At 36.5% G+C, this 27,748-nt stretch overlaps 1 protein-coding gene across 2 annotated transcripts; it reads left to right on the forward strand.

Moving 5' to 3' along the window:
- Nucleotides 1-53: 53 nt before the first annotated feature.
- On the forward strand, nucleotides 54-27,748 carry AASDHPPT (aminoadipate-semialdehyde dehydrogenase-phosphopantetheinyl transferase). 2 transcript variants are annotated; one of them, XR_009728651.1, is made up of 7 exons: nucleotides 54-284; nucleotides 1,280-1,505; nucleotides 18,136-18,257; nucleotides 18,749-18,910; nucleotides 23,997-24,074; nucleotides 26,695-26,932; nucleotides 27,502-27,745. XR_009728651.1 is itself a non-coding variant. In XM_061374607.1 (6 exons), exons 1-6 carry the CDS (start codon nucleotides 141-143, stop codon nucleotides 26,863-26,865), a joined length of 903 nt encoding a protein of 300 aa, XP_061230591.1. In that variant the 5' UTR covers nucleotides 54-140; the 3' UTR covers nucleotides 26,866-27,748. The 2 variants fall into 2 exon arrangements, 1 of the variants encoding a protein (XP_061230591.1); XM_061374607.1 differs by having other exon boundaries at nucleotides 26,695-27,748.

Raw genomic sequence — 27,748 nt, forward strand, 5'->3', positions numbered from 1 at the left:
CCCCGCCGATTCGCGCGCGCGCGGTTTGGGCTGGGTGGACACGGCGGCCCTAAAGCGGTGAAGGGAAGCGGGAGGGCAGCGCTGCTGTCTGACGGCGTTGGGGAGCGTGGCCCGCCCGGCTCTGTCGCTTTGCGGTGTTCATGGGCAGCGTGCGTTGGGCCTTTCCCTGTGCCGCCTGGCGTCCCTGCCGCCAGGAGTGGCTGCTGGCCGCGCGGTTGGTGCAGCCCGAGGAGAAGGACCGCATCGGCCAGTTTGTCTTTGCCCGCGATGCCAAAGCCGCCTTGGTACATGCGGGCGGGGGGACATGGCGCGGGGCGGGTTCTCCTCCTCAGGGCTGGCGGAGCTCGTCCATGGGCGGGATGCAAAGCGTCCGGGGCTCTCCGCTTTGTTCTGTCCCGCTGCTGTGGGCGCTGCTCGCGGGGATGTGGCGGAGGCTGCCCGGGACCACTCCACTGGGAGCCGTCTCTGGCGCCGCTCATGGCCCCGGGACCTGCCCTTCTCCCTGGGAACGCGGTTGTCTCAGTGAATTCAGTACTTCTCATAGGAAAATACACCCTGCAAGGGCATTTCAGAGCAGTAACTGCTTTACAGAGAATGTTCTACTTACACCTTCACTTAGGAGGAAGAGAGGACGTTTGCAGTCTGCTAGCTACTGTGAAAGACTTGACAAGGTTTATGTCATGATACCAAGTTAGGAGACGAAACCGGTGTAGTAGGAGACATACACGAAGACAGTAGTGCAATGTGTAAGAAAGTAAAGCTGTTTTACGTAATTCAGGTTTTAAGCCTCGCATAACAGCGTGGCATAATACAGACTAATGCTACTTATCTGTGAGAAATTCCTTGTCACTTTAAGATGTTGAGCATTTCATTTAGTGCCAAAGTGACTTAATGAATGTACTGAAAGCTGTTGAGACAGTTTTACTGTTCAGTGTGGTATAAAAAGTATTCATCTGTGCAATAAAGTATCCTAAATAAGGTTGAGAAGGAACTATTTTATGTGATTCTTCTAGGCTGGGATAACTTTTTTTATTGGGTTGTCTCTGTCCTAATAGTGATAACAAATGTATTCTGTACTTAGTCTAGTGAACTCTTTTCGTTAAATTTACTTGGCGCAGGCTTTTATTAAAGAAATCTAAATGATTGGGCTAAAATATACTCTTAATTTATGTTAGCAATAATAAAACTACTTATAAAATAAAGTGTTTTTTGTAGCAACCACAGATATTTTGCAGGTAGCATAATAGTTCCATATGAATTGCTTCCCTTTATTTCATAGGCTGGTCGCCTGCTGATGCGGAAATTAATTGCAGAGAAGTTGTGCATACCTTGGAATGAAATATGCTTGCAAAGGACATCGAAAGGAAAACCTTTCCTGGCAAATAACGTACTCAGTATCTATTCGAATTACAACTTCAATGTCTCTCATCAAGGAGATTATGCAGTTCTTGCAGCTGAGCCTGAGCTTCAAGTTGGCATTGATATTATGAAGACTAATTTGCCAGGTAATGCATTATGGTGACCAAAGTGGATTCTCTAGTGCTTAAGTGCTGAATACTTTAGCGTTTTCCAAAGAACCAACCTGTGTCCTAGGAATATAGTGTAATTAGAAGAGAGAGTATGAACATATTGTATATTTGCTATTTTAATTATTAAATGCACTCCTCATAGATTATTTTGGGTTTTCTGTTACACCAGATATGAATATATTTCCAGTTTAGGAAAGCAGAACTCTGGAAAAATAAGGTCATGTATCCTGCTATGATATTGGCAGGATTGGCATCTGCAGCTATTTTAATTACAGGTTTGGTGTCTGTTGGGTAGAAGCAGGGACAGCTTTCCAACTAGGGACAGTGGGACCAATCTCTGTGAAAATTTATAATCTCTGAGTGTTACTCCTTTGTCCCATAAGTGTGGACATTGCATGTGTCAGCACAAGGCCCAGTACTGTAAGCAGACTGGCATCGGAGTTTTGTTGTGACTGTGTACTAGTAATTCCCAGTGAGAGGAGATCATGAGGAGGAAACATCTGAGGTGCCCCTGGTGAAAGACTAAACTCCACTAACTAGCTGTTGGCCTATTTACTTGTATGAAATGTTTCACTAACGTAACTTTATTAGTGAACTTCGGGACCCAAATTATAAATCAGAATTGTAGCAAAATGTATTTTTAAGTACAGTGTTATGAAGATCATTTAGTTCACAAATATTCATCAGTGTATGGCTGGTTTAAACAACAAACATACTGGGATTTACAATTTACTGTAATTTTAGTTTTTGAGACTTCCACAAATGTTTAACCACATATGACCATGAGAGCTGTATTCTTACAAAATCTCTCTTCATAATACTAAATTTCCCAGCATTTTATGCTGTGAAATAATTTGTATATTAGGGTGAAGATTCAAATAAACCTTGACAGGATAACTTCCTTTTTGGTTGCTTTACACTGTTTTAATGATTATTACAAGTGTACATTTTTGGATTGGCATGTTTAGCTAAAATGCACAGAAATTACTGGTCTAATCATCTGTTATGTCTACTACAGACCCCCAGTCTAAAGGTGGTGAGCATGTGAGGCCACACTGTAGCCAGTGGAGGACTCCACATCAGAGCAATTGTATATTTCATGGCAGGAACTGTAACAGCCTGTGGGTAAGGCTATGCTGGAACAGGTACACTCCCGAAGGGACTGCAGTAATGCAGAGCCCCAATATCAGATTAAGCTCAAGGCTGGTGTTTATCATACCTCTCCCAGGCAAAACAAAACATAGTGATGTCCCAGCTGTTTCTTCTCCTGTTGTCTTACACACCCTCAGCCTATTTGCTGATGGAGAAGGCCTTGACGCCATGCAAACATTGCTGATACTTGTGTGGCCTCAGTGCTGTTCTAGGCAAAGATTTAAAACCCAGTGCCATGCAGCCTACTGTTAAAAATTAACACCCAGGCCCAGTACTCTGGAAACACTTTAGGCTTGCCTTAAGGCCTTACCCCAAGATTTCGTAATCATAGAATCATAGATTAGTTAGGGTTGGAAAGGACCCTAAGATCATCTAGTTCCAATCTCCTGCCATGGGCAGGGACACCTCACACTAAACCATGTCACCCAGGGCTCTGTCCAGCCTGGCCTTGAACACTGCCAGGGATGGAGCATTCACAGCCTCCCTGGGCAAACCATTCCAGTACCTCACCGCCCTAACAGGAAAGAATTTCCTTATATCCAATCTTAACTTCCCCTGTTTAAATTTTAACCCGTTACCCCTTGTCCTATCACTACAGTTCCTAATGAAGAGTCCCTCCCCAGCATCCTTACAGATCCCCTTCAGATACTGGAAGGCTGCTATGAGGTCTCCATTCAGCCTTCTCCAGGCTGAACGGCCCCAATTTCTCAGCCTGTCTTCCTACCGGAGGTGCTCCAGTCCCCTGATCATCCTCGTGGCCCTCCTCTGGGCTTGTTCCAACAGTTCCATGTCCTTTTTATGCTGAGGACACCAGAACTGCACATCATACTCCAGGTGAGGTCTCACGAGAGCAGAGTAAAGGGGCAGGATCACCTCCTTCGACCTCCTGGTCACGCTTCTTTTGATGCAGCCCAGGATACAGTTGGCTTCCTGGGCTGTGAGCACACACTGCTGGCTCATGTTCATTTTCTCATTGACCAACACCCCCAGGTCCTTCTCCCTGCATAGCAGGACTCAATTACTCAATTTAAAAAGCTTTCCAGTTTCAGTAGGTGAATAGTGAAAATCAAAACCTTTAAATGTTCCTATTTTAAGTTTTTCTTGGGAAATGAAAAATTTGGGAAATGAAAAAATAAAGTCACTTATATATGAGGTAGGGATAGCTCATCCTCTGCTTTCATTTTATGCACCTGGAAGCGTAGCTGGCAGTTTAGACACATTGCCAATATCCAGCTGACAAGTCTTACGAAATGTGTTACACTCTACTTCTCAAAGTAGGAAACAATTGTGAAGAGTAGAGGTTTAATTTTATGTTTAGTTTTAGAGTCCTGTTTTTTTTTTTTATTGCTTCTCCATTCTCTCCCCTCTTTTGTTCTTCTCCATTCCATAATGCATTCAACTTTGTAAGGGGACATATTCTTAGTTCTTTGCCAATTAATAGAAAAAAAAATCTTTTAACTTCAATATTAGCTGGCTTTATTTTAAAAATATAATGTCTACGTCTTCCTTTTTCTTTTTTTTTAGTATTTTTTAGTTATTTATTCATTATTCCTTTCTCATTTCTCTCATGTGAAATTAAATAGTGAATAACTCAAATATTCATTGATCTACTGCTTAATCTACTGGCAGCATCAGAACAGATCAAGGTTTTTCCACCTTGTGTCTGTGTGTACTCTTTGTTCAGTGTCCGTAGTCACTGCTGTTGTAGAAGGTGTAGAATCAAAGGCTGTAGGTATATACGTCAACTTTAGCAGGCTAAGTTTAGGAAAATGCTCTTGAGTTCATCCTACCAAGTTTTGGTTGCTATTTTTGCTTCTGTCATGTGGCTTTTTAGTTGCCTGTCCTAGGATTTCCAAATAACAACATGGATCTGGACAAATAACTGTCATAAGTGTGTCAGCATCTGGTCATGCCGTTCTTTTCCATATTATGTATTTTAAAGAAATATTTACAGATTAAACAATTCCTGGTTCCAATTTTTAAAGAGGGTTTGTTTATGTCTATACGTATTCCTTTTTGGAATTATAATTTGTATTTTTGGAAAAGAAGTAGAATAGTAATAAAAATTAGTAATTTTATGTGTGAAAGTGAGCCAGCAAATTAACAATATTAGGGATAGAATTTTAAATGTTTATAGTCTTTGTAATATGAACTAAAGCTAGCAGTATTTTCACCTTTTTTTTTTTTTTTTTTTTTTTTGAGAAATATTTTTGTCTTAGCAAAATTACCTGGACCTCTTTTTACTGCTGTGCTATGAATATGAGGCTGACAATATTGTTTTATCTGATAGTTCCACTGAGTGGTGCTCTTGCTCTGTAGTTTCTAAGTATATTATATTTTTGAGAGTGAGTCCACTATAAATCTTTCTCTGGACAAAGAGTTCCCTTTGCACAGAGTACATTACAGTAGATCTGTTTTGTTTTGTTTTCAGATGATTGTTTAAATACACTTCATCTTCTGATGTTACCCAACAGAATCTTGATTGAGGTTTCTAATATTCTAGTTCTTACACTCCTTTATCATTCATCCAGTGAACAAAATACGCAGTGCGAATATACAAGACAGTATCATGCAGCTGGAAGTTTTGAGAAATAGGTTATTAAATTGTGTAATAGCAAGTAACAAGAAGACCTGCACATAAGCAATTTACACCACTTCTTAATCTGTGCTGCCAATTTTTGTTGTACTTAGGAACAGTAAGAAGCCATCTCTTTCTATATAACTTTTGCTGCATTATTAAAATCTGAAAAATGAAATTACTATAAGACATAGCCTTCCTCATAGGTGAAGGCAGACCACACAAGAAGCTATTCTTAGCAGTGCAGATAGAGACAGTTCTACAAAAGTTCCACAGGTATGTAACAGTTTGTCACCTTTTTTCTCTCTATTCAGATATTAAACTATATAATGTAGTGATGATAGAAAAGGAAGATGTCCTCTTTAGGTATTGTGTGTTGTTGCCTTTTGGTCATCTGGCAGGTTAGTTTTGTAGATTTAAATCTGGCTTTCAACTTACTTGGTTTTGAAGAATTACTGAGATCAATGGTTTTGGGTTTTTGTTTGAGGTTTTTCTGTTTGGCTTTTTTTTCTCTTTAGATCAGTTTAAGATGAACTCTTGAGTCACTTGGGAAAATGCACACTGTATTGTAAATTTGTCAATGAAGTTATTGTGGACATAATTTAGCAGGAGATATAATGCATATGAAATTATTTTAACCCATTCAGGAAGGAGATGAGAAGGATTCTCATAGTACTATTAACTCCGGTGGGGAAAACTCAGCTTGTGCTAATGTATTTGACCTGTAATTTATGGACAAGCAGTTTTGCAACCTATCAACTTGATTTGAATGGTGTGTGGGATGCTGATTTGCCAGTCACTTAAACTCTGTAAAGGAGGACATTTTCAGAGACTTAGGATATAATCATAGCTTAATAAAGATTGCTGTGAGAATTAAAAAAAAAAACCCAAAAATTTAGGTCTTAAGTTCAAGAGTGAATTTCTTTACAGTAATGCATTTTTTAACTTGGATGGAATTAGAAAAGCAAGTAAATCAACAGTTCATTCCTGATCTTTCATGATCAGCCTGCAATCTTTCTTACCTATTGCATTACAGTTGCTTTGATCCAGTCATCTCCAATCTCAATGTCATTCCAGAATTAAATAGTTGACATGCAATAAAATTAGCTTTTCTCATTAATCTTTTGGGTGTATGCTAGGTTTGCTTATTAAAAGACACAAAAGGATAAACTTTCTGCATGTGAATTGTGCAGAAAATTAATTCAATCTAAAAATAGTTCCCAGGATGCTTTTTTAAGAAAGTAGGTTATCATGTACAAACACTGGTTTGTCTGAAAAATACTTGTTTCGGGTTTGGGTTTTGTTTAGTTTTTTTTTTGTTTTGCTTGTTTAATGTTTTGGGGTTTTTTTTCCTGAGGCAAGGAAATATAAACAGAACTTGATTCACTTTTTTCTTTTTATTATTATTATTTCATCATTGAGGTGAGATAATAAAAGATAAGAGATCTTCAGAGAGATGTCACACATGAATCAGAGTATGCAAGTCCCACGAGTATAAGCTAAATACCATGTTTCAGTCTAGCTACTGGAGGATAGCTCTCTCTCCCTAAACTTTGTGTGTTTCTTTTTGGTAATCATAAACTGTATTTGAGAGATAGGCACACCTACATCATAGTCAAGATATTTGGCATGTCTTTTATCCAGCAGCCACGTTTAAGTATTTTTGAACTTTTCTTAATTGATGCTTTTTGTTTTTTTGCAATAAGAATTTCTTGAGCTAGAAAGAAATGCTGAAAGAGATTATTCTTTGTGGTGCTTTTGTCCTTATATTGCCTTAACTTCACCTTACACAAAGTTTTAATTGGCTTTGGTTTTACTGGTGTATTTCAGTGGATCTCTTGGCAGCAATCAGCATCTAATCTTCTGCTGCAAGAGATAATTGCCAAATTATTAGCTATTGTACAGCTTTAGCTATGTAGATGCAGTGTTTGGGATGAAGAAACAAAGGATTTAGGTTAAATGTTACTTTTAATTAATTATGGAAGTCAGAATTTATAAAGACTAATTTATAAAGACAAAACCATCATTTTTAGACGTTACGTAGTGTTAGAACATCTAATTTCCTTGTTGAACTAACAGATCACAGTGATTATATGCCCTTATACTGAGCTAACAGGGAGGAATTTCTTTGTTCTTGTTCTACTCGAAAATGGGGAGAAACAGCCATCTTAAACATGCTCTTAAAGAATACATATTATATAGGAGTTTCTTTATTGTGCTTTATTTAGTCACAATTACAACACTGTGTTAAGCTGGAATTGTGCCATATTTATAAAAACACTGGCACATTCTGGTAATTGATTAAATATCAATGCTTGATAAACTGTGAAAGGAAAATTTGATACTGTGTTTTTTTTGAGATGAAATGGTCTTTTTAGAAAGAAAAAACTTGATGACTGTTTTTTAATAGGAAAACATAAACTCATTGGGATTAACATAGAAACTGATAGCAAAATGTAGAACAGTGAACAAGAACTTCTGGTGAATAAATATGTTTAAAATGAGGGATAAATTAACAATAAAAACTGACAAAGTAGGAGCTTTTAGTAAAAATAAGAGGTAGAACAAAAGGAAACTATAAGAATGCTTCTCTGGGTTTGGGATTTCTTTTGGTTGGTTGGGAGTGGTTTTGTTGTTGTTTCTGTTTTCCTGAAATATCCTTCACACTGAATTTACAATAACCACAATTTATTCCTTAATTGGTGTTTGGGAAATGAAGCTATACGTTCAGAATGAGAGGCAAAATAGAATTAAGTTTCTGGTTGGTTGGTTTTTTTTTTTTTTGTTTGTTTGGGGCTTTGGGGTTTATTTTGGTTTGGGGGTGGGTTGGTTTTTTTTGTTTGCTTGGTTTTTTGTTTGTTGGGCGTTTTTTTAACAGAACTAAGAGCACTTCTCAGCCCACACTAATTACAGTCAGCTTTGGCTTTCAAATTAAGGAAGTCTAGGAGAAAGATGTGTCAGGAGGCCTGAAGTTATTTTTCTGTACATATTAGGAATTTGCTTTTTGAGGAGTTTTTTTCTAACACTGCCCATTTGCAATAGCTTCAGCTCTACAGACAGAGTTGTTGCAAAAGCTGGAAAATAGAAGCTATCTTTACTCTGTGTTGTCAAAAGCTTGTTTGGATGTTGTCTGTGCAAGAATTACAGTTTGGAGCTCTTGTTAGTTTTTAGGTTAGAAGGCAATGTTTTAGAGACCTGCAGATTTTTAGTCTGCCTTTTGAAGTGATAGAAATATGCATTAAATATTTAACATCTTCCCTTCGAAACACCAAAAAAGGAAAAAATGCCTGTAAAAAACCAAACCAAGCAAACGAAAAAACCCCACCCCTCAACTGGGTTTCCCTGATGTATTTCTTTTCAAAGAAAAATTCTGATTTTTAAGAAGGTATTTTTGTATTTTCCTCACATAAGGTGAGGTTGTCATGTCAGGTTTTCAGGAAATTTTAGTACCAGGAGACTTTTGCTACTTCTGTCAGTAGCTGGGATTTTGCCTTCTATCTGGTTGGTGCTGTAATTTTTAGGAGTTACGTGCTGTGTTGCATTTTGATGAAAAATCCCATCTTCTACTGTATTAAAATATTGTTCCATGCCCTGTATAGTTTTCCTGTCCCTTAAAATTTTGGGATTTCTATTGAATACATAGATCTTCTTCCTAGCAAAGCCCTATTTAATAGAACATAGTAAAAACGATAAACACTTGGAGATGGTGTCGACAAAAGTAGATATAACTGATACAGGTCAGTGGACAATTGAAGTTCATCACTTTTTCAGTTATGGACAATGCTTTGCTTTTGTCAGTTACAATATATTAATCTTCCTCTGGCATTTCTTCTTATATACCCTGTTAGCTGGGTAAAAGCTCTTGCAGTGGCTGATCTGGAGCTATGCAACAATTTAATTGTGTGTTGATGGGGAGAAGGATGTGTGAGGACATGATGAATGACTAGCTGACTGCTCTCTCTTCTCTGTGGGTCTTTCAGCTGCTGACAAGCCAAACAAATGGCTTTACAAGGGTTTTTATAAAGTATGTTCTTACATGGTTGCTGTCATTAGATAGGACACTGATACTTATGTCAACTTGCAGAGGTTTTTTTACTTCATTTTGAAGCTGAAAGGGGGGGCAGTCTATACACAGAAGTGGGGATGTTTTAAGTGTGAAAATAAGGGACATTTTTACAGCATCTGGCTGTGAGATTCATGTTCTGGGACATACTTCTGCACAGTGTCCTGAGTTTGGCCATCACGAGTAGCTCAGTTGTTCAGTGGCTTCATTACTGCAGCAGGATATCATGATGTGGAAGAACATAGTGCCAGAGTGTGTGTGTCTCAATACTGAGGACCAGTTCCACACCAAACACCTAATTTAGTAGAGAGATCTATCATTGGACTCTTTCAGAGAAACCATCTCGGCTTGAATCAGCTTGTTTTCTAAGGTCACACAGCTTCCTGGGGGGGGGAGAGAAGGTGGGAAAATTGCGTTAGTCAAAGCAAGGAGGTGTTAGGAAGTGGGAATCACATAGTCAAATTCATGTGGAAGATAAAGACTACTTAGTTACTGAGCACTGGCATTTCTCCACTCCCCCTCCCTCTCATTTTTTGTCCAATATAACATTGTATACCAAGTACCAAGCAGATCCCCATGGACCCCCAGGTTCTGCAGTGGTGCTAGTTTCTTAGAGATGGGAATACTCTCATATAATCATATTTCCCCTAAAGTATCTACCCTTTTTTCCTACTATTATCTTAATACTTTTATTGTTCAGTAGCAACCATTAGTGATACCAGGAGGATAATTTAGTTTTAGTGTACCTGATTCAATACAAAGATAGAAGGTGGGCATCATCTCCTTTCTGCTGGAATTTCTGACTATGCATCTAACAGCAACACTGAATATATGTATGCATATATATATATGCAAATCACGTGTATATATACACATGTATATGCACACACATATATGTTGTATCGTGTGAGAGTTAATTGAACAAAGTTAATGAAGTGATCCAGTTTTGACATTGAGTGGTCATCCTCATAGTAATGGGGTTTTGCTTGTCTTTTTTCTGGGAATAGTAGATGATATGAAATGGTAGATTTCCTTTAAAATATTTATTTTTAAGCAAAGGATTAATTGTCAGAGGTGTCAGTCAATGTAATATTTCTGTGCAGAAAGGTCCTCTAGTAATTCATTTCATAAAATGTTTGAGATCTGCTGGCTTGATAATACTACTGTAGTGTAAGGCTATAGGTGGTCAAGCATGTACCTTATATCTAGGTGCTGTTGCACTAGCAACATCTTGAGATATTTGTTGTAATTTTAAAGAGCAACAGAAGATCATTTAGCTCCATTAAAACATGTTATGTTCCTAAATGGCTGTTACCTTTGAAGAGATCTGAGCAAGTTTGACTTTTTTGACATTTTCTTTTTAACATCTGTAGTTGTGTCCTCACAACCCTAATGGCTTTATAAAATAAAATCTTTTTTGATATTTATTTAGATTTTGGGGTTTTGTGTTTATTTTTAGTGTGATGCATTGTAACCTCAATGAATGTTGAAAGGGATTGGAGTTCCTGCTGCTCTGACAAAATGGCTTGCTTTAACTGTTTCATATATTCTGTAATGAAAAACTGATTAGAATGCCATTTCCATGGGGTAATTTACCTCTTTGCTGAAATACTGTGGCTGTTTTAAGCTGTGCTAGATGTGGTCATACAATGTCTTGGAAAGAGCTTAAGCAAGTAAAAGGTATAGCTGTTCATGTAGACAAATTAAGAAGGGGTTTCTTGTTTTATTACTGCTCATTATATTTTTTGCCATTACTGTTTAGTTATTACTAAGTACATTCCATCAAAAGGACTCGAGGCTCCTGAATCATCTTAGTGATTAAGACCTGTTTATTTTTAAATATGTTTTTTCCTCTAAAGCAAGCTAAAACCATGCCCTGGCACGCAGGTGTGATGATGTCAGTAAGCCCTTCAATGGCAAGTGTGTATTACAGTTAAATGTTTGGGATAGAACATGTAAGAGTGTGCTGGAGTCTGGACAAAATTTGAGAAGATCTGCCTTTTTTTTTTTTTTTTTTTTTAGATTCAGAGCAGTGACAAAAAGCAAATACCTATTTCAGATCATATACTACCTGTCTGTAAATAGAGCAGGTGTGAGGTATCCACTTAATAGCTTGTGACTTTTCTTTGTCAAAACTGTAATTTCTCTAATGCAGTTTTGGAGGTAGAGCTGTGTAATCCATTCTGATTCTTTACTTTCTTTTGTTTAACACTGACTGTCAGGGCAGGTTGTGTAGCTATGCATCATTGCTGTTGGACCGAATCACAGTAATTTGATTGAAACCTTAGCAGTTTCTCTAGTATTGCAGAGATCTAGCAATTCTAACTGCAGATTAAATATCAAACATTACCAAATTATGTTAGTCTGTTTATGACTTTTCAGTTTTTACAGTCTGGAAAATGTTGAGCAATTCAGCAAATCGCTGAACAAATTCAACAAATTGCTCAACATTTTCTGACACTTTAAAGTTAATGCCGCTTCTCTGAGGTATGCCAAGATAGAACATATCATCAGTCCTTAAATGGCAAGCATGGATGTTGGAAGAATTGCAGGATACTGGCTGGAAGTGGAGGGGACCCAGAATGAAAATCCAAGCTGTGTGAGATAATAGATTTTAAAAACATGCTTCATTCTGTCTGTTTCTCCTAAGAGAGTAATTTATCTAGCTAATTATTTGTCTTGTCAGTTTCTAAACATCTGTACAAGGGTTCATTGATATTAATAAACAGTTAGGATTTGGGCATCTGTTGCAGAAAAAAATGTTTTCTCTGGATTAGTTTATTTTGGTTTCCCCTAGAGATAGTAAAATATCGTAAAATATGGCTTGTGTCCTACACCAAAAGGACTGTCAGCCCAAGAGTCTGGGACTCAAAACATATTAATCCTGTGCAGTTTGTTAGTTTGCAGGATTTATAGCTAGCCCATGTTTCACATGATTAAGTAGATTGATCTGTTCATACTTCAGTAGCTCATTTTGCTTCAGTAGCACATTTCACATTGTCGCTTCACCAATTTGCCATCTGAAAGTAAATTGATATATATTGATTAGGTGTTAGTTCTTGATCACTGACCTGGTTCTTTCATGCAGTTCAAGCAGTCGGAGTCTGTTAATATTCTGCGATTGAGGTTTCTTTTTTTCCAGGGGCTTAGTTGATCAATTAACTGCCAGTAGTAGCTTTTAGCTTTCCATATCCATAGTTTTGGATGTATGTCACTATATAAACTTGTTAGTTTGTAGCTGACCAAAACAATTTTTACACTGTAAAACTGGCAAAAACTAAGTGAGGAAGGTCAGTCATCTAGTCACTATATTTGAGAAGGTATATAATGGTTATGGTAACTTCAGGTACAACAGGAAAATTATTACCTTTGTTAGGTACACGTATTACCAAAGCTGACTTATGCTAGACCTGATGTTTGTAACACTGTAAAAAAACCACCAGTATAAAGATATTAGCAGGGAAAAATACCATTATATGGGTAAGAAATCAATTGCCTTCACCACTGTGTTAATTTTACATATTTTTATTCCTGTGAACTACTCTGACTTCAAATCTGCATAATGATGTGATGGGGTGTGAGGCATAAGTGTCTGTAAATTAAAGAATAATCAATGAAAATATATCCTGGTCTCACGGACAAAACCTCTACCTTGTGAATATCAAACTAATTTATACACTAACTGATCAGAGATTTGCTGGATGCTTTTCCTCTATGGCTGCTATTCCATAAGAAGCAAGTTACTGAATGTTATGGGGTGGAGGCAGAGCTCTGCATATTCTAGGGAAAAAGGAGTTTTAAAGTTAGGCCATTGAACAGCTAAACCATTCAGTCAATTTTGTTCTAATGCAAATGAACATAAAGGCTTGTATTTGTTAGGCAGTCAGATATTGGGACAAATTCTTGTCAGTTGATTGGGTGTTATGAAAAGAAGCTGCAGTACATTTTGGTCAAATTTAATAGAGTTTTCTAGTTGACTGTCTTGCTTTTCAGCAAGATGATCCAATGTAAAAACAAAACCTGCTTCCAATATTTAAATGATGTCATGGTCTGTAACAAAACATTTTCAAGTGTGGAGTTTACAGTAGACTAGAGAAATGCTTCCAGAATATTATCTATTGTGAGCAAATGCAAGAAGAAAGAATGCATATGTTTAGTGTAAAGGTGAGGAGTGAACTATAAAAACATACAGAAATGAAAATGTCCAGTGAGAGAAAGGGCAGTATAGTTCTGATGAGTATTACAAAGAATTAGTTTCCCAGTTTCTCTTTAAAGGAAGCTATGTACAGTTTGAGCAGTATACTAACTGTAAGTTAGGAAATTAAGTGGCATATGCAAGTAAGAAGTATCTATACAAAGCATTGGAAGTAATTTTAAAGTTTACAGTGGCAGGAATTTCCACATTAAAAATTCATAGTTGTTAACTTAGATTTTCATAAGGTTTATCGTAAAGTTATTTGGTTTATGACTGAACAGATATATGCATTTCTGAAAAGGAAAAAAGCCTTTATTAAAAAAACTTTTATGATTAGGCTTCTATACTAAATAAAAATCTTATTCTTAAGGTATTAATAGAGGGCAGTTTCGAAAAGAGATACTGTTAGATTTTTGACAGAATACTTACAGTAGTCAATACAATAATTTTGTAGTCAATATAATAACTTTAAAAGCAAGAAAACTCTCAGTCACCATGGAGCTTATTTTCTTTAGTCCCCGCAACCCAGGCAAGTTTGATTTCATGTTTAATTCAAAAATCTCATCCCTACCCTCCCACCCTTTGTCACTTTAATAACTTCTGTGCCATTGGCTTGTTTTTTCTGTGTGCTGAAATGCACTGTCTCAATTCCCTATAGAATCTAAACCATTAATTAAACACCACTTTTTTTTTAAATGATTTATCCACTATTTTCATACATCTACTCCCATCACAATTTTTATTCTCTTAAATAAGCAAAAGGTAAGTGACTTATTTTAAAGAGTTTTAATAGTTAATGGGGTACGTATCTTTTCACATTAATCATAAGCCATTTGTGGAACAAGCTTCCTGTTTTTCTGTGCTACCAACTCTGCTTATTTTTGAACTCTCATATGAAAGCATGTCTTATCTCTTATGTATTCCTAAAATCACAAAATTTAATTTATTCTGTTTCAGTGATGAACCCCCACCTGGTTAGATGCTCAGTCAGATAAATATTGTGCAATTTCCTGGTGCTCACCAATTTAAATGAGTAATTTGCATACATAAATATATTTTTTCTGAAGTAAGCACATTGTGTTACAGGAGTCTCACTTTGCCACTGAGATCGGCAAGATTAAGTATATTGGATTTATTGGAATTAGAATCTAAATTCTGATTTTTCAGAAACTGTGAAATGGCTTACAAGAAGGAATGCTTGAAATGCACTTTTGAGTGTTTCAATTACATTTTACCACATCGTTGTATCCCCTGCTAGTTTTTTGGCTCAGGATTTAAATGTTTCTTGGAATAACCCTAAACACTGGGAAAGGAGTGCTGGATTGGTACTGTGTGTACCCAGCTGTGTGGCATCTGCTCTGGAGCTTGTTAGTGTGTAGATGTTCAGAAGCACAGACAGATCAGATGTGCAGTTTTCTACAACCTGCGTAGGCATATCTAAAAGGAATCTTTTTCTTTACCATTGCGAGTTAAAAAAGAAGCAGTAGTACAGTTGCATAAGTTTCAATGAGTTCCTGGCTTTATCATTGATCATTGACAATGTAAAGACAAAGTATTTCTGGAAGTATTTGGATTGTGTGTGTTCATCACAGTAAAAGCATTTGTTCCTTCAGAGAATCTTTTTTTCATGTTTTTACTGAAATAAGTTTCATCATGCTTGTCCTGTTCATACTTAATTTTTCCTTTTTTTTGAGAACTTTCTTTGAACTTAAAAGTACTTTTTAGGAATAATTTGTTTGGTTGATAACCCTTACAAATACTTCTTTGTCTTGCTTTTATTTCCTATCAGAATTCCAAGTTGCATTGTAGTTTCTTCTGTATTCTGTTACATGATCTTTGTATGCTCCTTGTAGAAAACATTGTGGCTTCACAAAAATCATTGAAATATTAAGGCATATCTTTTCTTTCTTTGCTTAAATTTTACAGAGTAGGCAATAAACAGCAGGAAAAATTGTTAAAAAGTTCTTTGAAAGTTATCATCAGAATAGGAAGTTTAGTTGTCCAGTGAAGGACCCTGGTCTTGCCCTGTGCCTCAGATGATCACCTGTAGAGTATACCGTGCATAATCCACATTAGAACAGTTTCTCACTGTGAGAACAAGAAAACACTGTAGTAAATTCCCCAGAGAAGGGGTGAAATCTCTGCTTGACAGCCCCCTGGGTAACCTGACATAAGGGTCTGATTTCAACAGAAGGCTGGACCAGGTCATCTCCAGACATCCTTTCCAACCTAATTTTTTCCATGATTCTGTGAATCTGTCTTTGATACTGAAGCAAATATGAGGAAATGGACCAGGCAGGCTGCTGTACTGCTTGAAATGTCTGGAGAGTAGTAGTCCTGGCTACTCTAATCCATTCCTGAGAGAAGCAATTGTGCTGTATTAATCAGAAAATGAGAGGGGAGGGCATTCCTGGAGTTTTTCAGAGGAGGGATGTAACGGATGGCTAGAGTGGGGGGGAAATTCCTGTGCAAATTTGAACATAAGTATCAAGGAGAGTAGCTGGACAGTTGAAGAAACCTAGGACAAAAAGGGGGTAAATAAGGAGGGAAAAGGCAGAATGGTTTGAATATACATTTGGTATACTAAACAGTTTTCAGTATTGAGTGTATTTACTATGTGTGATAAGGTTTGGATGGCAGAAGGGCTGATAATGCAAGAGCCTCTGGATGCTGAAGGTCGTGTAGTTTGGATAGTCTTCTTTGGGTTATTGAAAGAGGAGAACTCTGAAAGTAATGGAGGAGAAAAGGTACATTAGGACATTCTTAAATGTTCTGTAGTTTGAAGCCCTTGGAGAGGCTGGTGGCTCACCACTGCTGTCTTAAATACTTGAGAAAGAGAAAAATAAGGAAGCGAGTTGTTTGGAGCAGGTCTCGGCATAGTTACTTTTTCATAAAATTGGCCATATAAACTCAGAGATGAAAGACAGTGACCCTTCTCTAAGTTGAAAAATTTCTTTTTGTTATTTTTCATTGCTTCAGGGAAGTTGGATTATGTAAGCAGATGGGTATTTTGTTTGCCTTTGTAATCGATCAAAATATGCTTGACATTGTGATTGCTTTTCTTTTTTAGCATCATCATTTTCTTCAGAGAGTAAGGTTAATTCTCTCCTTAGATTGTTCTGGATCGTTCCATTAGCTGGCTACTGCAACTGTCAACAAAATACCTGTCTTAAGACGCTTTCTTCACTTTAGTCTATAGATGAAATCAAGGGTATCTCTGAAATGTCACTGCCATGTCATGTGTGCTGTGTATGTCAGATTACACTTTGGAGTATGATACAGAAATTGTCAGAAAAACCTGAATGTGTGCTTTAGTGTGACATTAGTTTGATCAGACCAGTTACTACTGTTGCAAATGCCTGTTTTTTGTATAGTGCTTAGGTATCTGTAGAAGACAACCACATTGTAGAGAAGAGTTAATACCCTTATCCTTGTCTCAAGATGGGGAACGTTGCTGTGAAGAGAGAAAGTTCCTTGCCCATAGTCACACACAGAATCAGTGGTGGAGCTAGGGTTAAAATCTGCATCTCTGTTAGGCAATCTCTTAATGGTGGGTTCTGAAGAGTAGTGTGGTATCGGAAGGGGAGATTATGTTTTGGATTGAATACACCCAACATTTTAATAAAAGCTTTGCATAACCTATGAAAAATTTTGTCTCAGTATGTCGAACTGTCTCTATCCAGATTTTTATTATCCCTACTAAATAAAATAGATGGCTTTTTGCCACTGTCTGTTTAGCTAGCTGTAAGCCCTGTTGGGCATATTGCATGGTATGCTGATTAATGATATAGGCTGTGGGTGATTAGCCATGCATGTAACAAGGTCCATAGGTTCCAGTATATTGTAGAAATACCATGCATCGGTATAACCACACAGTCTGTCATGTCTTCTGCAAAGTAAATTTAGACTAGTGGTGTAGCCCCTGAAGAGCTGCTGCAGTGCCACACAGCCGGGCTTGTTTTTAGAGGAGTCTTAAATTTAGTCCAAAGATTTGTAGGTTTGGTGTTTCGTGTTTTTTGTTTTCCTTGGTATCTTTCTCACTGTAATTATGGGCATCTCCCTACCCCCATTTTTCTTTCAGAATAATCCAAAAGACTTAATATCATGTGATAAGTGTTGGATCTTGTATTCTATATGTGCTTTAAAAAGTTTCTTATATTCTCAACAAGCAAGGGCAGGAGACAGAATAGCTTGATGAATTCTGACAAACAGCATGCTGTTTTATAAAATTTCACTAGATCAAGCTGTCAGATGTCAAAGACTGTATGTGCTGATTTTGTGGCTGAATGCAATTTTCTAATATATTAATACTGGTTAAATACTTTGTTTTTTAGCGAATGCTGAAAATACGTAATAATTTTTACTTTCATTTCACACTTTAATGCAGTAATTCTGTTATGGGAGTGGAGTTTTTTTTATCATGTCCTGAACAATCATCAGGATCACAGCTTTGAGGCTATATAAATTCAGATTATTCATAATGTTTTTTCTTCTGAGTTTTTTCTAGAGCAATAATATGAGGTAATTAATTTGCTTTTAGTTATTAACTCTTATTATTAGTCTTGTTAAAATTTCTGTAAATAAAATTTCTGTAAACTTATCTCTGAAAAATTTACAGGCAGTAGCTCAATTCCAAATTTCTTTCATATCATGAAGAGACAGTTTACTGAAACAGAGTGGAGTGTAATCAAGTCTATGAGTAATGAATGGATGCAGCTGGATATGTTTCATCGGCACTGGGTAGTGTTTCTTTTTCTCTATTTAAAGACTGTAATGCTATAATCTGCATGTTTTCTTTTGATATGTTTTGTTACTATTTTCATTATAGTAAAATTGTATACTTTTTATAGTGTCTTGTTCTTTTGGAGATACTATTTTAATTTGATATTTTAGTGGGTTTTTTTAATGTTATAATAACTTTGAGAACAATTGTACAGCTGAGTTTTCTAGAAAGATATATGACTATCATTTTAAACACATACCCAGAGCAAGGTAAAGTGATCATATCTGTGTGTACAGTTGGTAATTTTGCTTGCGTATTCATTATAATGCAGCAAAGTTAGGCAAGGTATTAATAACACTGGTAACTTTTTCTTTTGGTAATTTCATCATTCTACCCTCACATTTACAGTAGTATAAGTCTTAAATTTATTTGGTCTTTAGTGCTGCTCAGAACTAAAACAGTTTGAGAACAGCCAGTATGACTAAAATACATTTATTCTGTGTTCTAGGCCTTGAAGGAAAGCTTCTTAAAGGCTATTGGAGTAGGAATTGGCTTTAACTTACAAAGAATTGAATTTAATGTGTCCCCACTACAACTGGAAATAGGGAATGTGTATAAGGAGACAAAAATGCTTCTGGATGGAGATGAAGAAGAAGAGTGGACATTTGAAGTAAGAAATACTCGATTTTATTTTTTCAATAATAGGAAACAGTCTCAACACCCATATGGTTGCATCACACTTTTTTTTTTATTTATTGCATCTTTACACCTTTGTTCTGTATCACCACGTTGAACATACAGCAATAAAAACTTGGGATAGTAATCCACAGCATTTTAAAATATTTTTGATGATTGCAAAACCACCAAGGTTTGTTTGTCGGAATGGCTCTTTATTTTTTATGTTCCTCAAATATACTTCTCGCACTCAACGAAATTCATCCTAGGGAGTTCAGGAAATTCACTGAAGCATATGCAGACCTGATTTGTGAACAGTGTCTAAGATTTTCAAGTTCTTCAACAGTTGGTCTAGAATGGGACTAGTGAGTAACTAACCCCATTAGTTAGTGTTTATGTTAAATGTTTGAAGTAGAGGAGCTGTCTTCAGCTCCTTTGGGTTTCTTGGTACTTGTCCATGCAAACTGGTAGAAATGTACTTTTGTGGGTATGAATCTCTAGTGTGCTGGTTAGCTGCTGTCTGTGGGAATGGAGAGATGCAAAAATCTTGTTTTTGATTAACTGGAACATTGGTTTGAGCTCAGCCTTCTATCAGAACATTGGGTTTATTTTTTGTGGGTGTTTTTTTTTTTATTCTTGAAAGTTATTAAGACATCACCTAAACATCTATCCTGTTAGATTTGGTAGGAAATGATCAATAGCATCTAATTCAGTTTAAAGGTTAGAGAGAGAAAGAACTAACAGGAGCAATGTTTTAGTGGTGGACTTGATAGTGTTGGTTAGTGTTTATACTTGATGGTCTTGAGACTCTTTTCCAACCTTCTGATTCTGTGATTCTGTACAATGACCTCAAATTACTTCATTACCCTAAGGAACCAAGCTTAAAAAATTTAATAAATCATAATACCATTTCTCTACTTTCCAGAGGTGTTTTAATCAGCTGCTTAAAACAAAGGTTGAAATGCAAAAGACATTCACTTAAAATTGTCCATAAAGGGCACCTTGTTCCAGTCTGCTGCAAGTTTGTGCTGCTGGTGTGTAGACAAGTGCATTTTCCAGAAAGAGTAATTTACAATACCTGTTTATACTTCAAAAATATCTGCATTTTTGTAGACAACAATTCCAGTAAAGCCTGTCTAAATGACAGATTTCTGCTGTATGCTTGTTCTGTGTAGGAGTCAAAACTATGTGTATGCTATGCATGTAGTAAAAAAGAATTAACGTACCAATAAGATTTAACTTACAGCATTAGTTGAGCTGTTCACAGTTCATTCCTTTTAGTATTTCTTAGCCACATCTGGTTTTATGCTATTTTAAAAGCCTACCCATATTAAATCAGCTCTCTCACTAATATTGTCATACTCTCTAGGAATTGAGTATGTCATGAAATTTGCTAATGGGGAATTGCAGACTGGCAAATTGGGAAAGACTGTGACATGCATTTTATCAGAATGCTTTCTGTATTGCTGCTAACAGTATGCCATTGTCAAGGAAACATCTACTTCTATCAATTGAGTTCTAGAAATCCTAATTTTGGTCTTTGATGACATGCCTGTGTCTGGTTGACTAAAATAGCCTGAAGATGATGATGTAGATAGCTCCCTACATACTCAAATGCTTTATTATTATTTGATTTTTCCTTATTACTTTGTAATTACTGCTAGAAGTTTAATTTAATTTTTGTCTGAGGAATGTCTCCTCTTCCATGCTTGCCCTTCTGCTTCCCAAGAGTGCAGCCTTATTACAAGGCAGTTTGCAGTGTTACAAAGAATGGATTTATTATCAAGTTTCATTTAATACAAGCTCAATTAGAATATAATTTAATCTAAATATCAACAATTATTAACCTGAAATTGGAAAAAAAATAGTTTTTCAGTTACCAATCCCCAACCTAAAATTAAGCATCACTTTCCTTTTTTGATCTTCTCCCAAGTTTGTTTTAGTTTTGTGCCCATCAAAGACAAAGGTCCTTTCTAATTTCATCATTAGCTCTTGAAACAGCTTCTTATCTGAAAACAATAATTTACTGATTTTGAGAAATCTGAAGAGTCACCAAGAGAAATCTGTAAGAATCACCTGTAAGATTCCATATTACTGGTATAGTGTTTTCCTTGTGTTCCCTGTTGTTCTCAGTTTGCTTGAGGGAACATTTTTTACCAAATAAAAAAATATAATGACCTCACTTTTCAGGTCTTCCTATATGTTTATAATAGGAGGTGATCAAAGAGAGCAAGGCTGTTTAAAAGCCAATTAACACATGGTTTTGGATTGTCTTATTTGAGTTTTAAAAATACTCTAATTTACCAAAAACAGAACAGGGAAGCAAAGGGGATTTTATCCATTAAAATTACATAAAAATTCTGAAATATCCTTTAGAATGTACTATGCAAAGTGGAAAAAGCAACTTAGAAACATTAAGACTAGAAAAAGATCTACCATATTATACTTGTCATACTAAAAGGTCAGGAGAAGTACTAGTGAATCGAAGCAAATCAATGTTGACACTGTTCAGACACCCTAAACTGTTCACAAGAGCAAAGCATGTTCATACCAGAGAGAATTTTCTGTGAGCATGTAAATAATAATTTTCTGCTATTTCATTGTAAACACCAAATGAACTGCCTTGTTGTGTAGTTGACTGTGACCCCTTTTCCAAGGAGATTTTTTACCTAGTTTTGTTCGAAGTGTCTTTCCCCTCCTTCGCTCCTCACGTATTTTTGAGCTTGGATAGACAACAGTAGCTCAGAAACAGTTTCTTGCTGTTTGATCTTGTTGGATCAGTTTAGCTTTAGGCACCTGTTTTCATGTAGTACTCTAGAGATGGCTAGGCAGAGTCCCTGCAACTGTTTTTGGAAGGAGAAGGAAACAGTAAAACTTCATTTAAAAGCATAAATCTAATTTTAAGATGTGTTTAATATGTTTTATTCACATAGGCAGTGTGCACTTTTCCTCGTTTTATTAAGGTGAGTTTGTTTAGTAACAGAAATTTTGCTAGCCCAGTGAAAAGCAATACAGTATTTGTGTCAGATTGTTATTTTAAGATGCAACAATGATGATAATAATGTAGATTTGGGGTAATTCTGCATGCTCTATTTACTTCCTTTGAAGAAAATAAACTTACAGAATTGCCCTAGTTTTTCTGGGATAGATTTCATTTTTTTCCCAGTACCTGGTACAGAATTGTCCTTGCTTCAGCTGGAATAGATTTAATTTTCTTCCCAGTAGCTGCTACAGTGCCGTGGTTTGGATTTAGGATGAGAATAATGTTGATAACACACCGATATTTTAGTTGTTGTACCAAGTCAAGGACACCAGCTTCTTACACTGCCCTGCCAGAGGGGAGGCTTTATGATGTTTCGTGACTTGCTATGTTAAACTGCAACAAGAATGAAGTACCAGTTAATTTTAATAAAGGTGAAAGATAGGTGTCTGTAGCACATCTGATATATGGAAAAAAAGAATCCTAATTACTGATTTGCAAAATATTAAGTACTCATGATTTTTTCTTTATTGGTCCCAGTTTTGCGCCATTAGTCAGGAAGAATGACTGGATAACATTTACTGGAGTCTATATTAAAGAAGAATCTTAAATGAGACATAAGACCCTTCTATTTGGGTCCCTACCTCAATTTTGGATATAGCCAGTTTATAAAGAAAGCACCTAATTTATCCTAAACCTCATTTGGTTTTAAGAATCACCTGGCATCAGAGCTGCTACACAAGTAATAACAAATATTTGCTTTGTTTGCCTATATGCAAATACATTACTTTCAGAATATGTATTTCAGATTGAGGTTACCTGGATCGATTTGAAACATATTTAGTAATTGCTGTTGGTATGCAACTATAACAGAGTCTTTCAGCCTCAGTAAGAGAAGTTAATTCTGTTGTATTGCCAGGAATAAATATGAATGAAAACTTTTACTTCTAAGACCATTTAATCCAACTGGATTCACACAGCAATCAGTTCTGCTTGCTGGGAAGGTACAACTTCTTCATAAGCTCTCTGTTGTTGAGCGAATCCAGAATGATTTGAATCCCAGACACATCGCTTTGCTGAGCCTTTGAAATGAGGTCATATGTCTTGTGCCTGTAGCTTGAACAGCTCTGGTAATACTCTGGTTATGTGCAGAGCAAAACGAATTTTGATCAGTTATGTTTGCTGGTTTATAGAGATGAATCTTAACAAAACAAACTACCTCAGAGGTATTCTGTATGATTGTCCTCTTTCTCTTTTTTGTTTAATCGTCTGTTTCCACTTAGAAGTTGGATTTATTGTGTAAAATTGGTACAGCAGTATCCCCAGATGAATAGGTAAGCAAGCTGATTCGCTGGTTTTTGTGGTTTCAGGATGTTTCATTAACTCCATGCCTTGAGGCTTTTGCCGGCTGCTGGTGGGGACCAGGAGAAGTCTCCTTCCCTCCTGTATTTGACTGGGCTTTACATTTATTTCTCTGAAGCAGCAAAGATAAGATGAAGAGCATAGTTTGTTATATTTTATTGTAAGATGCAAAAAACCTCGTGATCACAAAGGATATCTGAAGTGAATGAGGTGGAACTTCTGACTTCAAATGTAGGGTGCTGCTGAATATGCTGTATTATATCCTCTGTTCTGATCAGTCTTTACAGTCTTGGACATGCAGGAAATGAAAGGAAAGAGGGAAATACATGACCAAAAACTGGATGTAACAGTTTTTCCACCTAGATGAACACAAAGCACTGCACCTTAGAACTGTGTAAATTGTTCAGCTGCATTTGATCAGACATATAATTTTCATAGTCTGTTTTTGAGGAAGTTCTAGAAATGTGCATGATGTGTAAAAGTGGTTAGATTTCATCAAACCTGAGGTAGCATTCTTTATTTTCAGTCTTCTACCCTAGTAAATTAATAGAAAACCAAGTAAAATATTTCAAGGTAAATACACTGCTATAAAGGACTATTGCTATTTGAATGCAATTACTTTACAGTATTTTATATTATGCTCTGCTTTTTTTCTGAACCATACTCTAAGCATTTGTAGTCTTTGCTGGAAACAGAGTAAAGAAAACACATTTATGTTGCTATTATTCATCTTTACTAGGAAACCCGGTTAGATGACCATCATCACGTTGCAGTGGCCCTTGGGAAACAGGAGGGACTTGTACAGAAGCATTCTGATGTAAGAAATTACAAAATGTTTTCAGTTCTTGGTAACTAATCACTTGAACATGATCTTAGTCTGATGCTGTAGCTAAAAGTGTGTTATCTCAGATGTAGGGCCAAGGAGAAAGCTTATCTTAAGCATAGTATTAACCAGAGTTAATAGAACCTCTAGTTCTGTTGTGCCTTTTTTCAGGACAGGTATGAGAAGGAGAAATGCTTTCAGAGGACAGTGACAGATAATGTCAAATCTGGAATGTGTATGTTAGTGTTTCAGCATGTTCACTGAACAGTAAATCAAGTGATTTTTGTCACAGCGTGATAGTACTTACGTGGGAAAGATGTTTTTTGCAGAGGGAAATGGAGACAGTGAACCAGCTAACCTGTCACAGCACTTCACCAAGTTGATTTTACAGGGGACTTGTCAGTACATGTGTCCCAGAGCAGAGCCATCTTTCAAACACCATTATCATAAGGTAACCCCTGAGACAAGCAACAACCAACAGATGGGAGGAACAGCAGTGCTAGTCTTCATTCGATGTGTGTGTCTACTGAGAGAAGCAACAAAGCTACTTACAAGCTTTTCAGGATTTTCTTTGTAATTTAACAAAGACCTGGATCATGAAAATAGCCATAAAAGTCAAATTTGAAGCAGACTTGCAAGTTGTAGCTGAAATAGCCAGTCAGCAAAGCGAAGTGTGACAAACTGCCAGTTTTGTCTGTAGTGTTCTAGTTGCTCACAAGAAAATGGGTTATTGTTTTCTGTTATTTACATAAAAAGATTCTGTCAGAAGCTAGAAAACGGTAATTAGTATATGCATGGATGAAAGAAAGAAAGTGGTCATGTACACATCTATCGTGGTCATAAAGTCTGAGTCTGTGTTTATGGGTAGTACAGAGAGGCAGACCTTTTAATTAAGTATTGGTTAGGTTGAAAAAAACAGGTAAAAACTACCTTTGAGGATTTCTTGTAGTACATCAGTGCTGAAATATTCTTTAAGAAAGTATGTGCATTTTGTTTGAGGGGACATATTTAAGTTGCCAGTGGTGCTGCATATCATCCTTTCTACAGGAATACTGATAAATATCTGTCTGAGGTGAAAAGAAGGTGGCCATTTTTTCTAAGGACAATTACCTAAGTCTTCTACAAAAGTCCAGGTGTTTTGTTGACTTTCACCATCACTGTTACACACCTTAAAATTATCGAAGAAAGAACAGTCATCCGGAGTTAACGATGAGAAGTCTGAATCAAGAAGAGTCTCAAAGGCATACTTGTCCACTGACAAATTTGTGATGGCCTAAATTTCGTTAGCTCAAATCACTGAAAAGAAGGTCATTTTAAATAGGACAAGTGAGCATTCTGTAATTCCCAATATGGAAATAAAATACTTTTTCATGACTCTGACATGAATGTGGAGGAAATTAAAAGTGGCCTTCTGTCTTTCTAAATTTTGCAGAATGGTAAGAAAGGATTCTCTGTATTACTAGATGTGTCGAGAGGAAAAGGTGTTCTTCATCTTAGTTAAAAAAAAAAAAAAAACAGTGTGTAGACATCATGCAACTATTTCAAGATGTCAGTACTTGTTTCTGTTCCCTCTGTGCCATCAAAGGAATAATTTGTGATGTCCTATTTATGGACTTTCAGAGCTTTCTTCCCAACCTGATAGCAAGTGGCTACAAGTCACAGGAAAGACCAATTGTTACTTTAACATACTATAATTTAAATTCTCTAGTTGTCAAGAATCTTGACAAAATGTCTGCTGCTGACTGCTACATGCTTGAAGAGACGGAACATTTATCTGCACTCTTAACCTAGATCTAGACAGTTACCCGAGGCAAGTCTCAATGAAAGATAGCTGAGTTTATAATTCTTTATAATTCCTATGTAGGCTACAAGGCGTTCTTTTTGTCACAACCCTGGACTGAAGGATCAGCTATATGCATGTTGGATTCATGGAGCTTTGCTATCTGGAAAGAATTATGCTTACAGATAGCATACAGCAGGCAGGCAGCAAAGTAACATGTGCTCACAAAAAACAGACCCTTTTTTCTTTGAAATGTAATTTTTCTTGAAGTGATGGCACTAACACAGGGACTGTGACACACTCATTTCTCATATCTCAGTCTACATTTAATCTGGGTTTAACACAGGGAATTGTGTTGACTGTGACCATTTTTTTCCTTAAATAGCAAGAGTTTGAGAGATGTATGCACAACCACAGTGATTGCTGGTATTAAAAGAGTATGTATAGACACACTTCTAGTGGAATAAACCCTCATGCTATTATCTCAAATAATCATGTCTACTGGAGAATGAAGTAGAGTTTGTTGAATGGTTTTCTTCCTTTTTTCTGAACTTAAACCACTTGCTCTGTGGTATTTGCAGCATTCTGTATCTCTCATCTTTCTGCTTTCTGAATTGAGTTTCTAAGAAAAGCTTGCTTTTTCTGTGTGGCCTGTTACATACTTCCATTAGTTACTGTGTAGCCTAAATTAGAGACAGTGACATTGGTCTCAACTGAATTTTTTTTATTTTTTTTTTTCAGTAAGCAATGTATAGTTTAAACTGGACAGGGAGTACTGCAGGAAGAAAACTGAGATGTATTGATTCATGTAATACTAATATGTATTTTCTGTAGGTATGGTCCATGGAGCCTAATCAGCCTCAGTTCACATTACTGACTTTTGAAGATTTAGTCTCATCTGGTATTCCAGTCACACCTGAGGATTCTGGATACTGGGATAATTTTTGTTCTAAGCAGGAGAGTCCAGTGAAACAGAATTCACTTTCAAGACAAGACTGCTTATAAGAAGAAAATTGTCAAAGTTATCATGCTGTTACTCTACATAATTCAGTGTGGGAATAAGTGCACATGTGTAAATTTTCCTGATTTAAACTGACAGTCTGATTTTTCACCATTTTAAAATTTATATTCTTTATCAATATCTTAAGGAAGATGCATCTTTCCTTGCTGAAGGAATTCTGGGTGAATAGTCTGGAGCTGGCCACATACTTTTCTGCTTCTCCATGTTTGTGCTGCTTACACTGCAGTAGTTACCCATGCAAGGAAGAGGGAGCAGAGCTACAATAATGTTGTTGGTTAGTCAACAAGTGTTTCATATATAAAAATGTGTTTCTATACTTCATTTATGCTGAAGCTTAAATTATGGTACTGTCTTTTTCTCACATTTGAAGACAATATTTTATTGCCTTACAGTGAATTAAAATTTCTGGAGAAGAGACGTAGATCTTGAGTGCATCTTCTGAATATTCTGTATTCTTTTTCAAAACAAGTCCTAGTTTGTACCATTACCTCCCAGTTTTCTTTCTAGAAGTCATAGATAGAGTACGGTCCATCTTAATGTAAGGAAATGTACTGAACAGAATGAGTCATACTGAATGTAATGATTTTCACAACTAAAGCCAGTTCTTTTCTGTCATACAGTTAAGCATAGATCTTCAGTGAATCTGAGTTTGTGTGCAACTTGGCTGCAGTCTGTATTCTGACTAAATAAGAATCTACTTGTAGTGTAACCATTGGAGCCATGCCTTGTTGCAATAAAATATTTAAAGGGAGAAGGATACAAGCTTTATGATATTATACAAGCTTGTGGATTTTTGCTGTAGATAATTCAGATATGCTGTTAATTTTTCCTACTTTTACCGGTTCTTTTTTTCTGTTTTAATGACAA

Source organism: Neopsephotus bourkii, unplaced genomic scaffold, assembly GCF_033783945.1.
Source record: "Neopsephotus bourkii isolate Nb327-2 ecotype Australia unplaced genomic scaffold, CSIRO-AGI_Nbou_v1 NB_1638, whole genome shotgun sequence".
Lineage (NCBI taxonomy): Eukaryota > Metazoa > Chordata > Aves > Psittaciformes > Psittacidae > Neopsephotus > Neopsephotus bourkii.

Excerpts from the sequence above, each read along its gene's own strand:
- AASDHPPT (XM_061374607.1), top strand. The coding sequence starts at position 141 with ATGGGCAGCGTGCGTTGGGCCTTTCCCTGTGCCGCCTGGCGTCCCTGC. Across the intron at positions 1,506-18,135 it reads TATGAAGACTAATTTGCCAG|GCAGTAGCTCAATTCCAAAT; the intron begins GTAATGCATTAT and ends AAAAATTTACAG. Across the intron at positions 18,911-23,996 it reads AAGAAGAGTGGACATTTGAA|GAAACCCGGTTAGATGACCA; the intron begins GTAAGAAATACT and ends CATCTTTACTAG.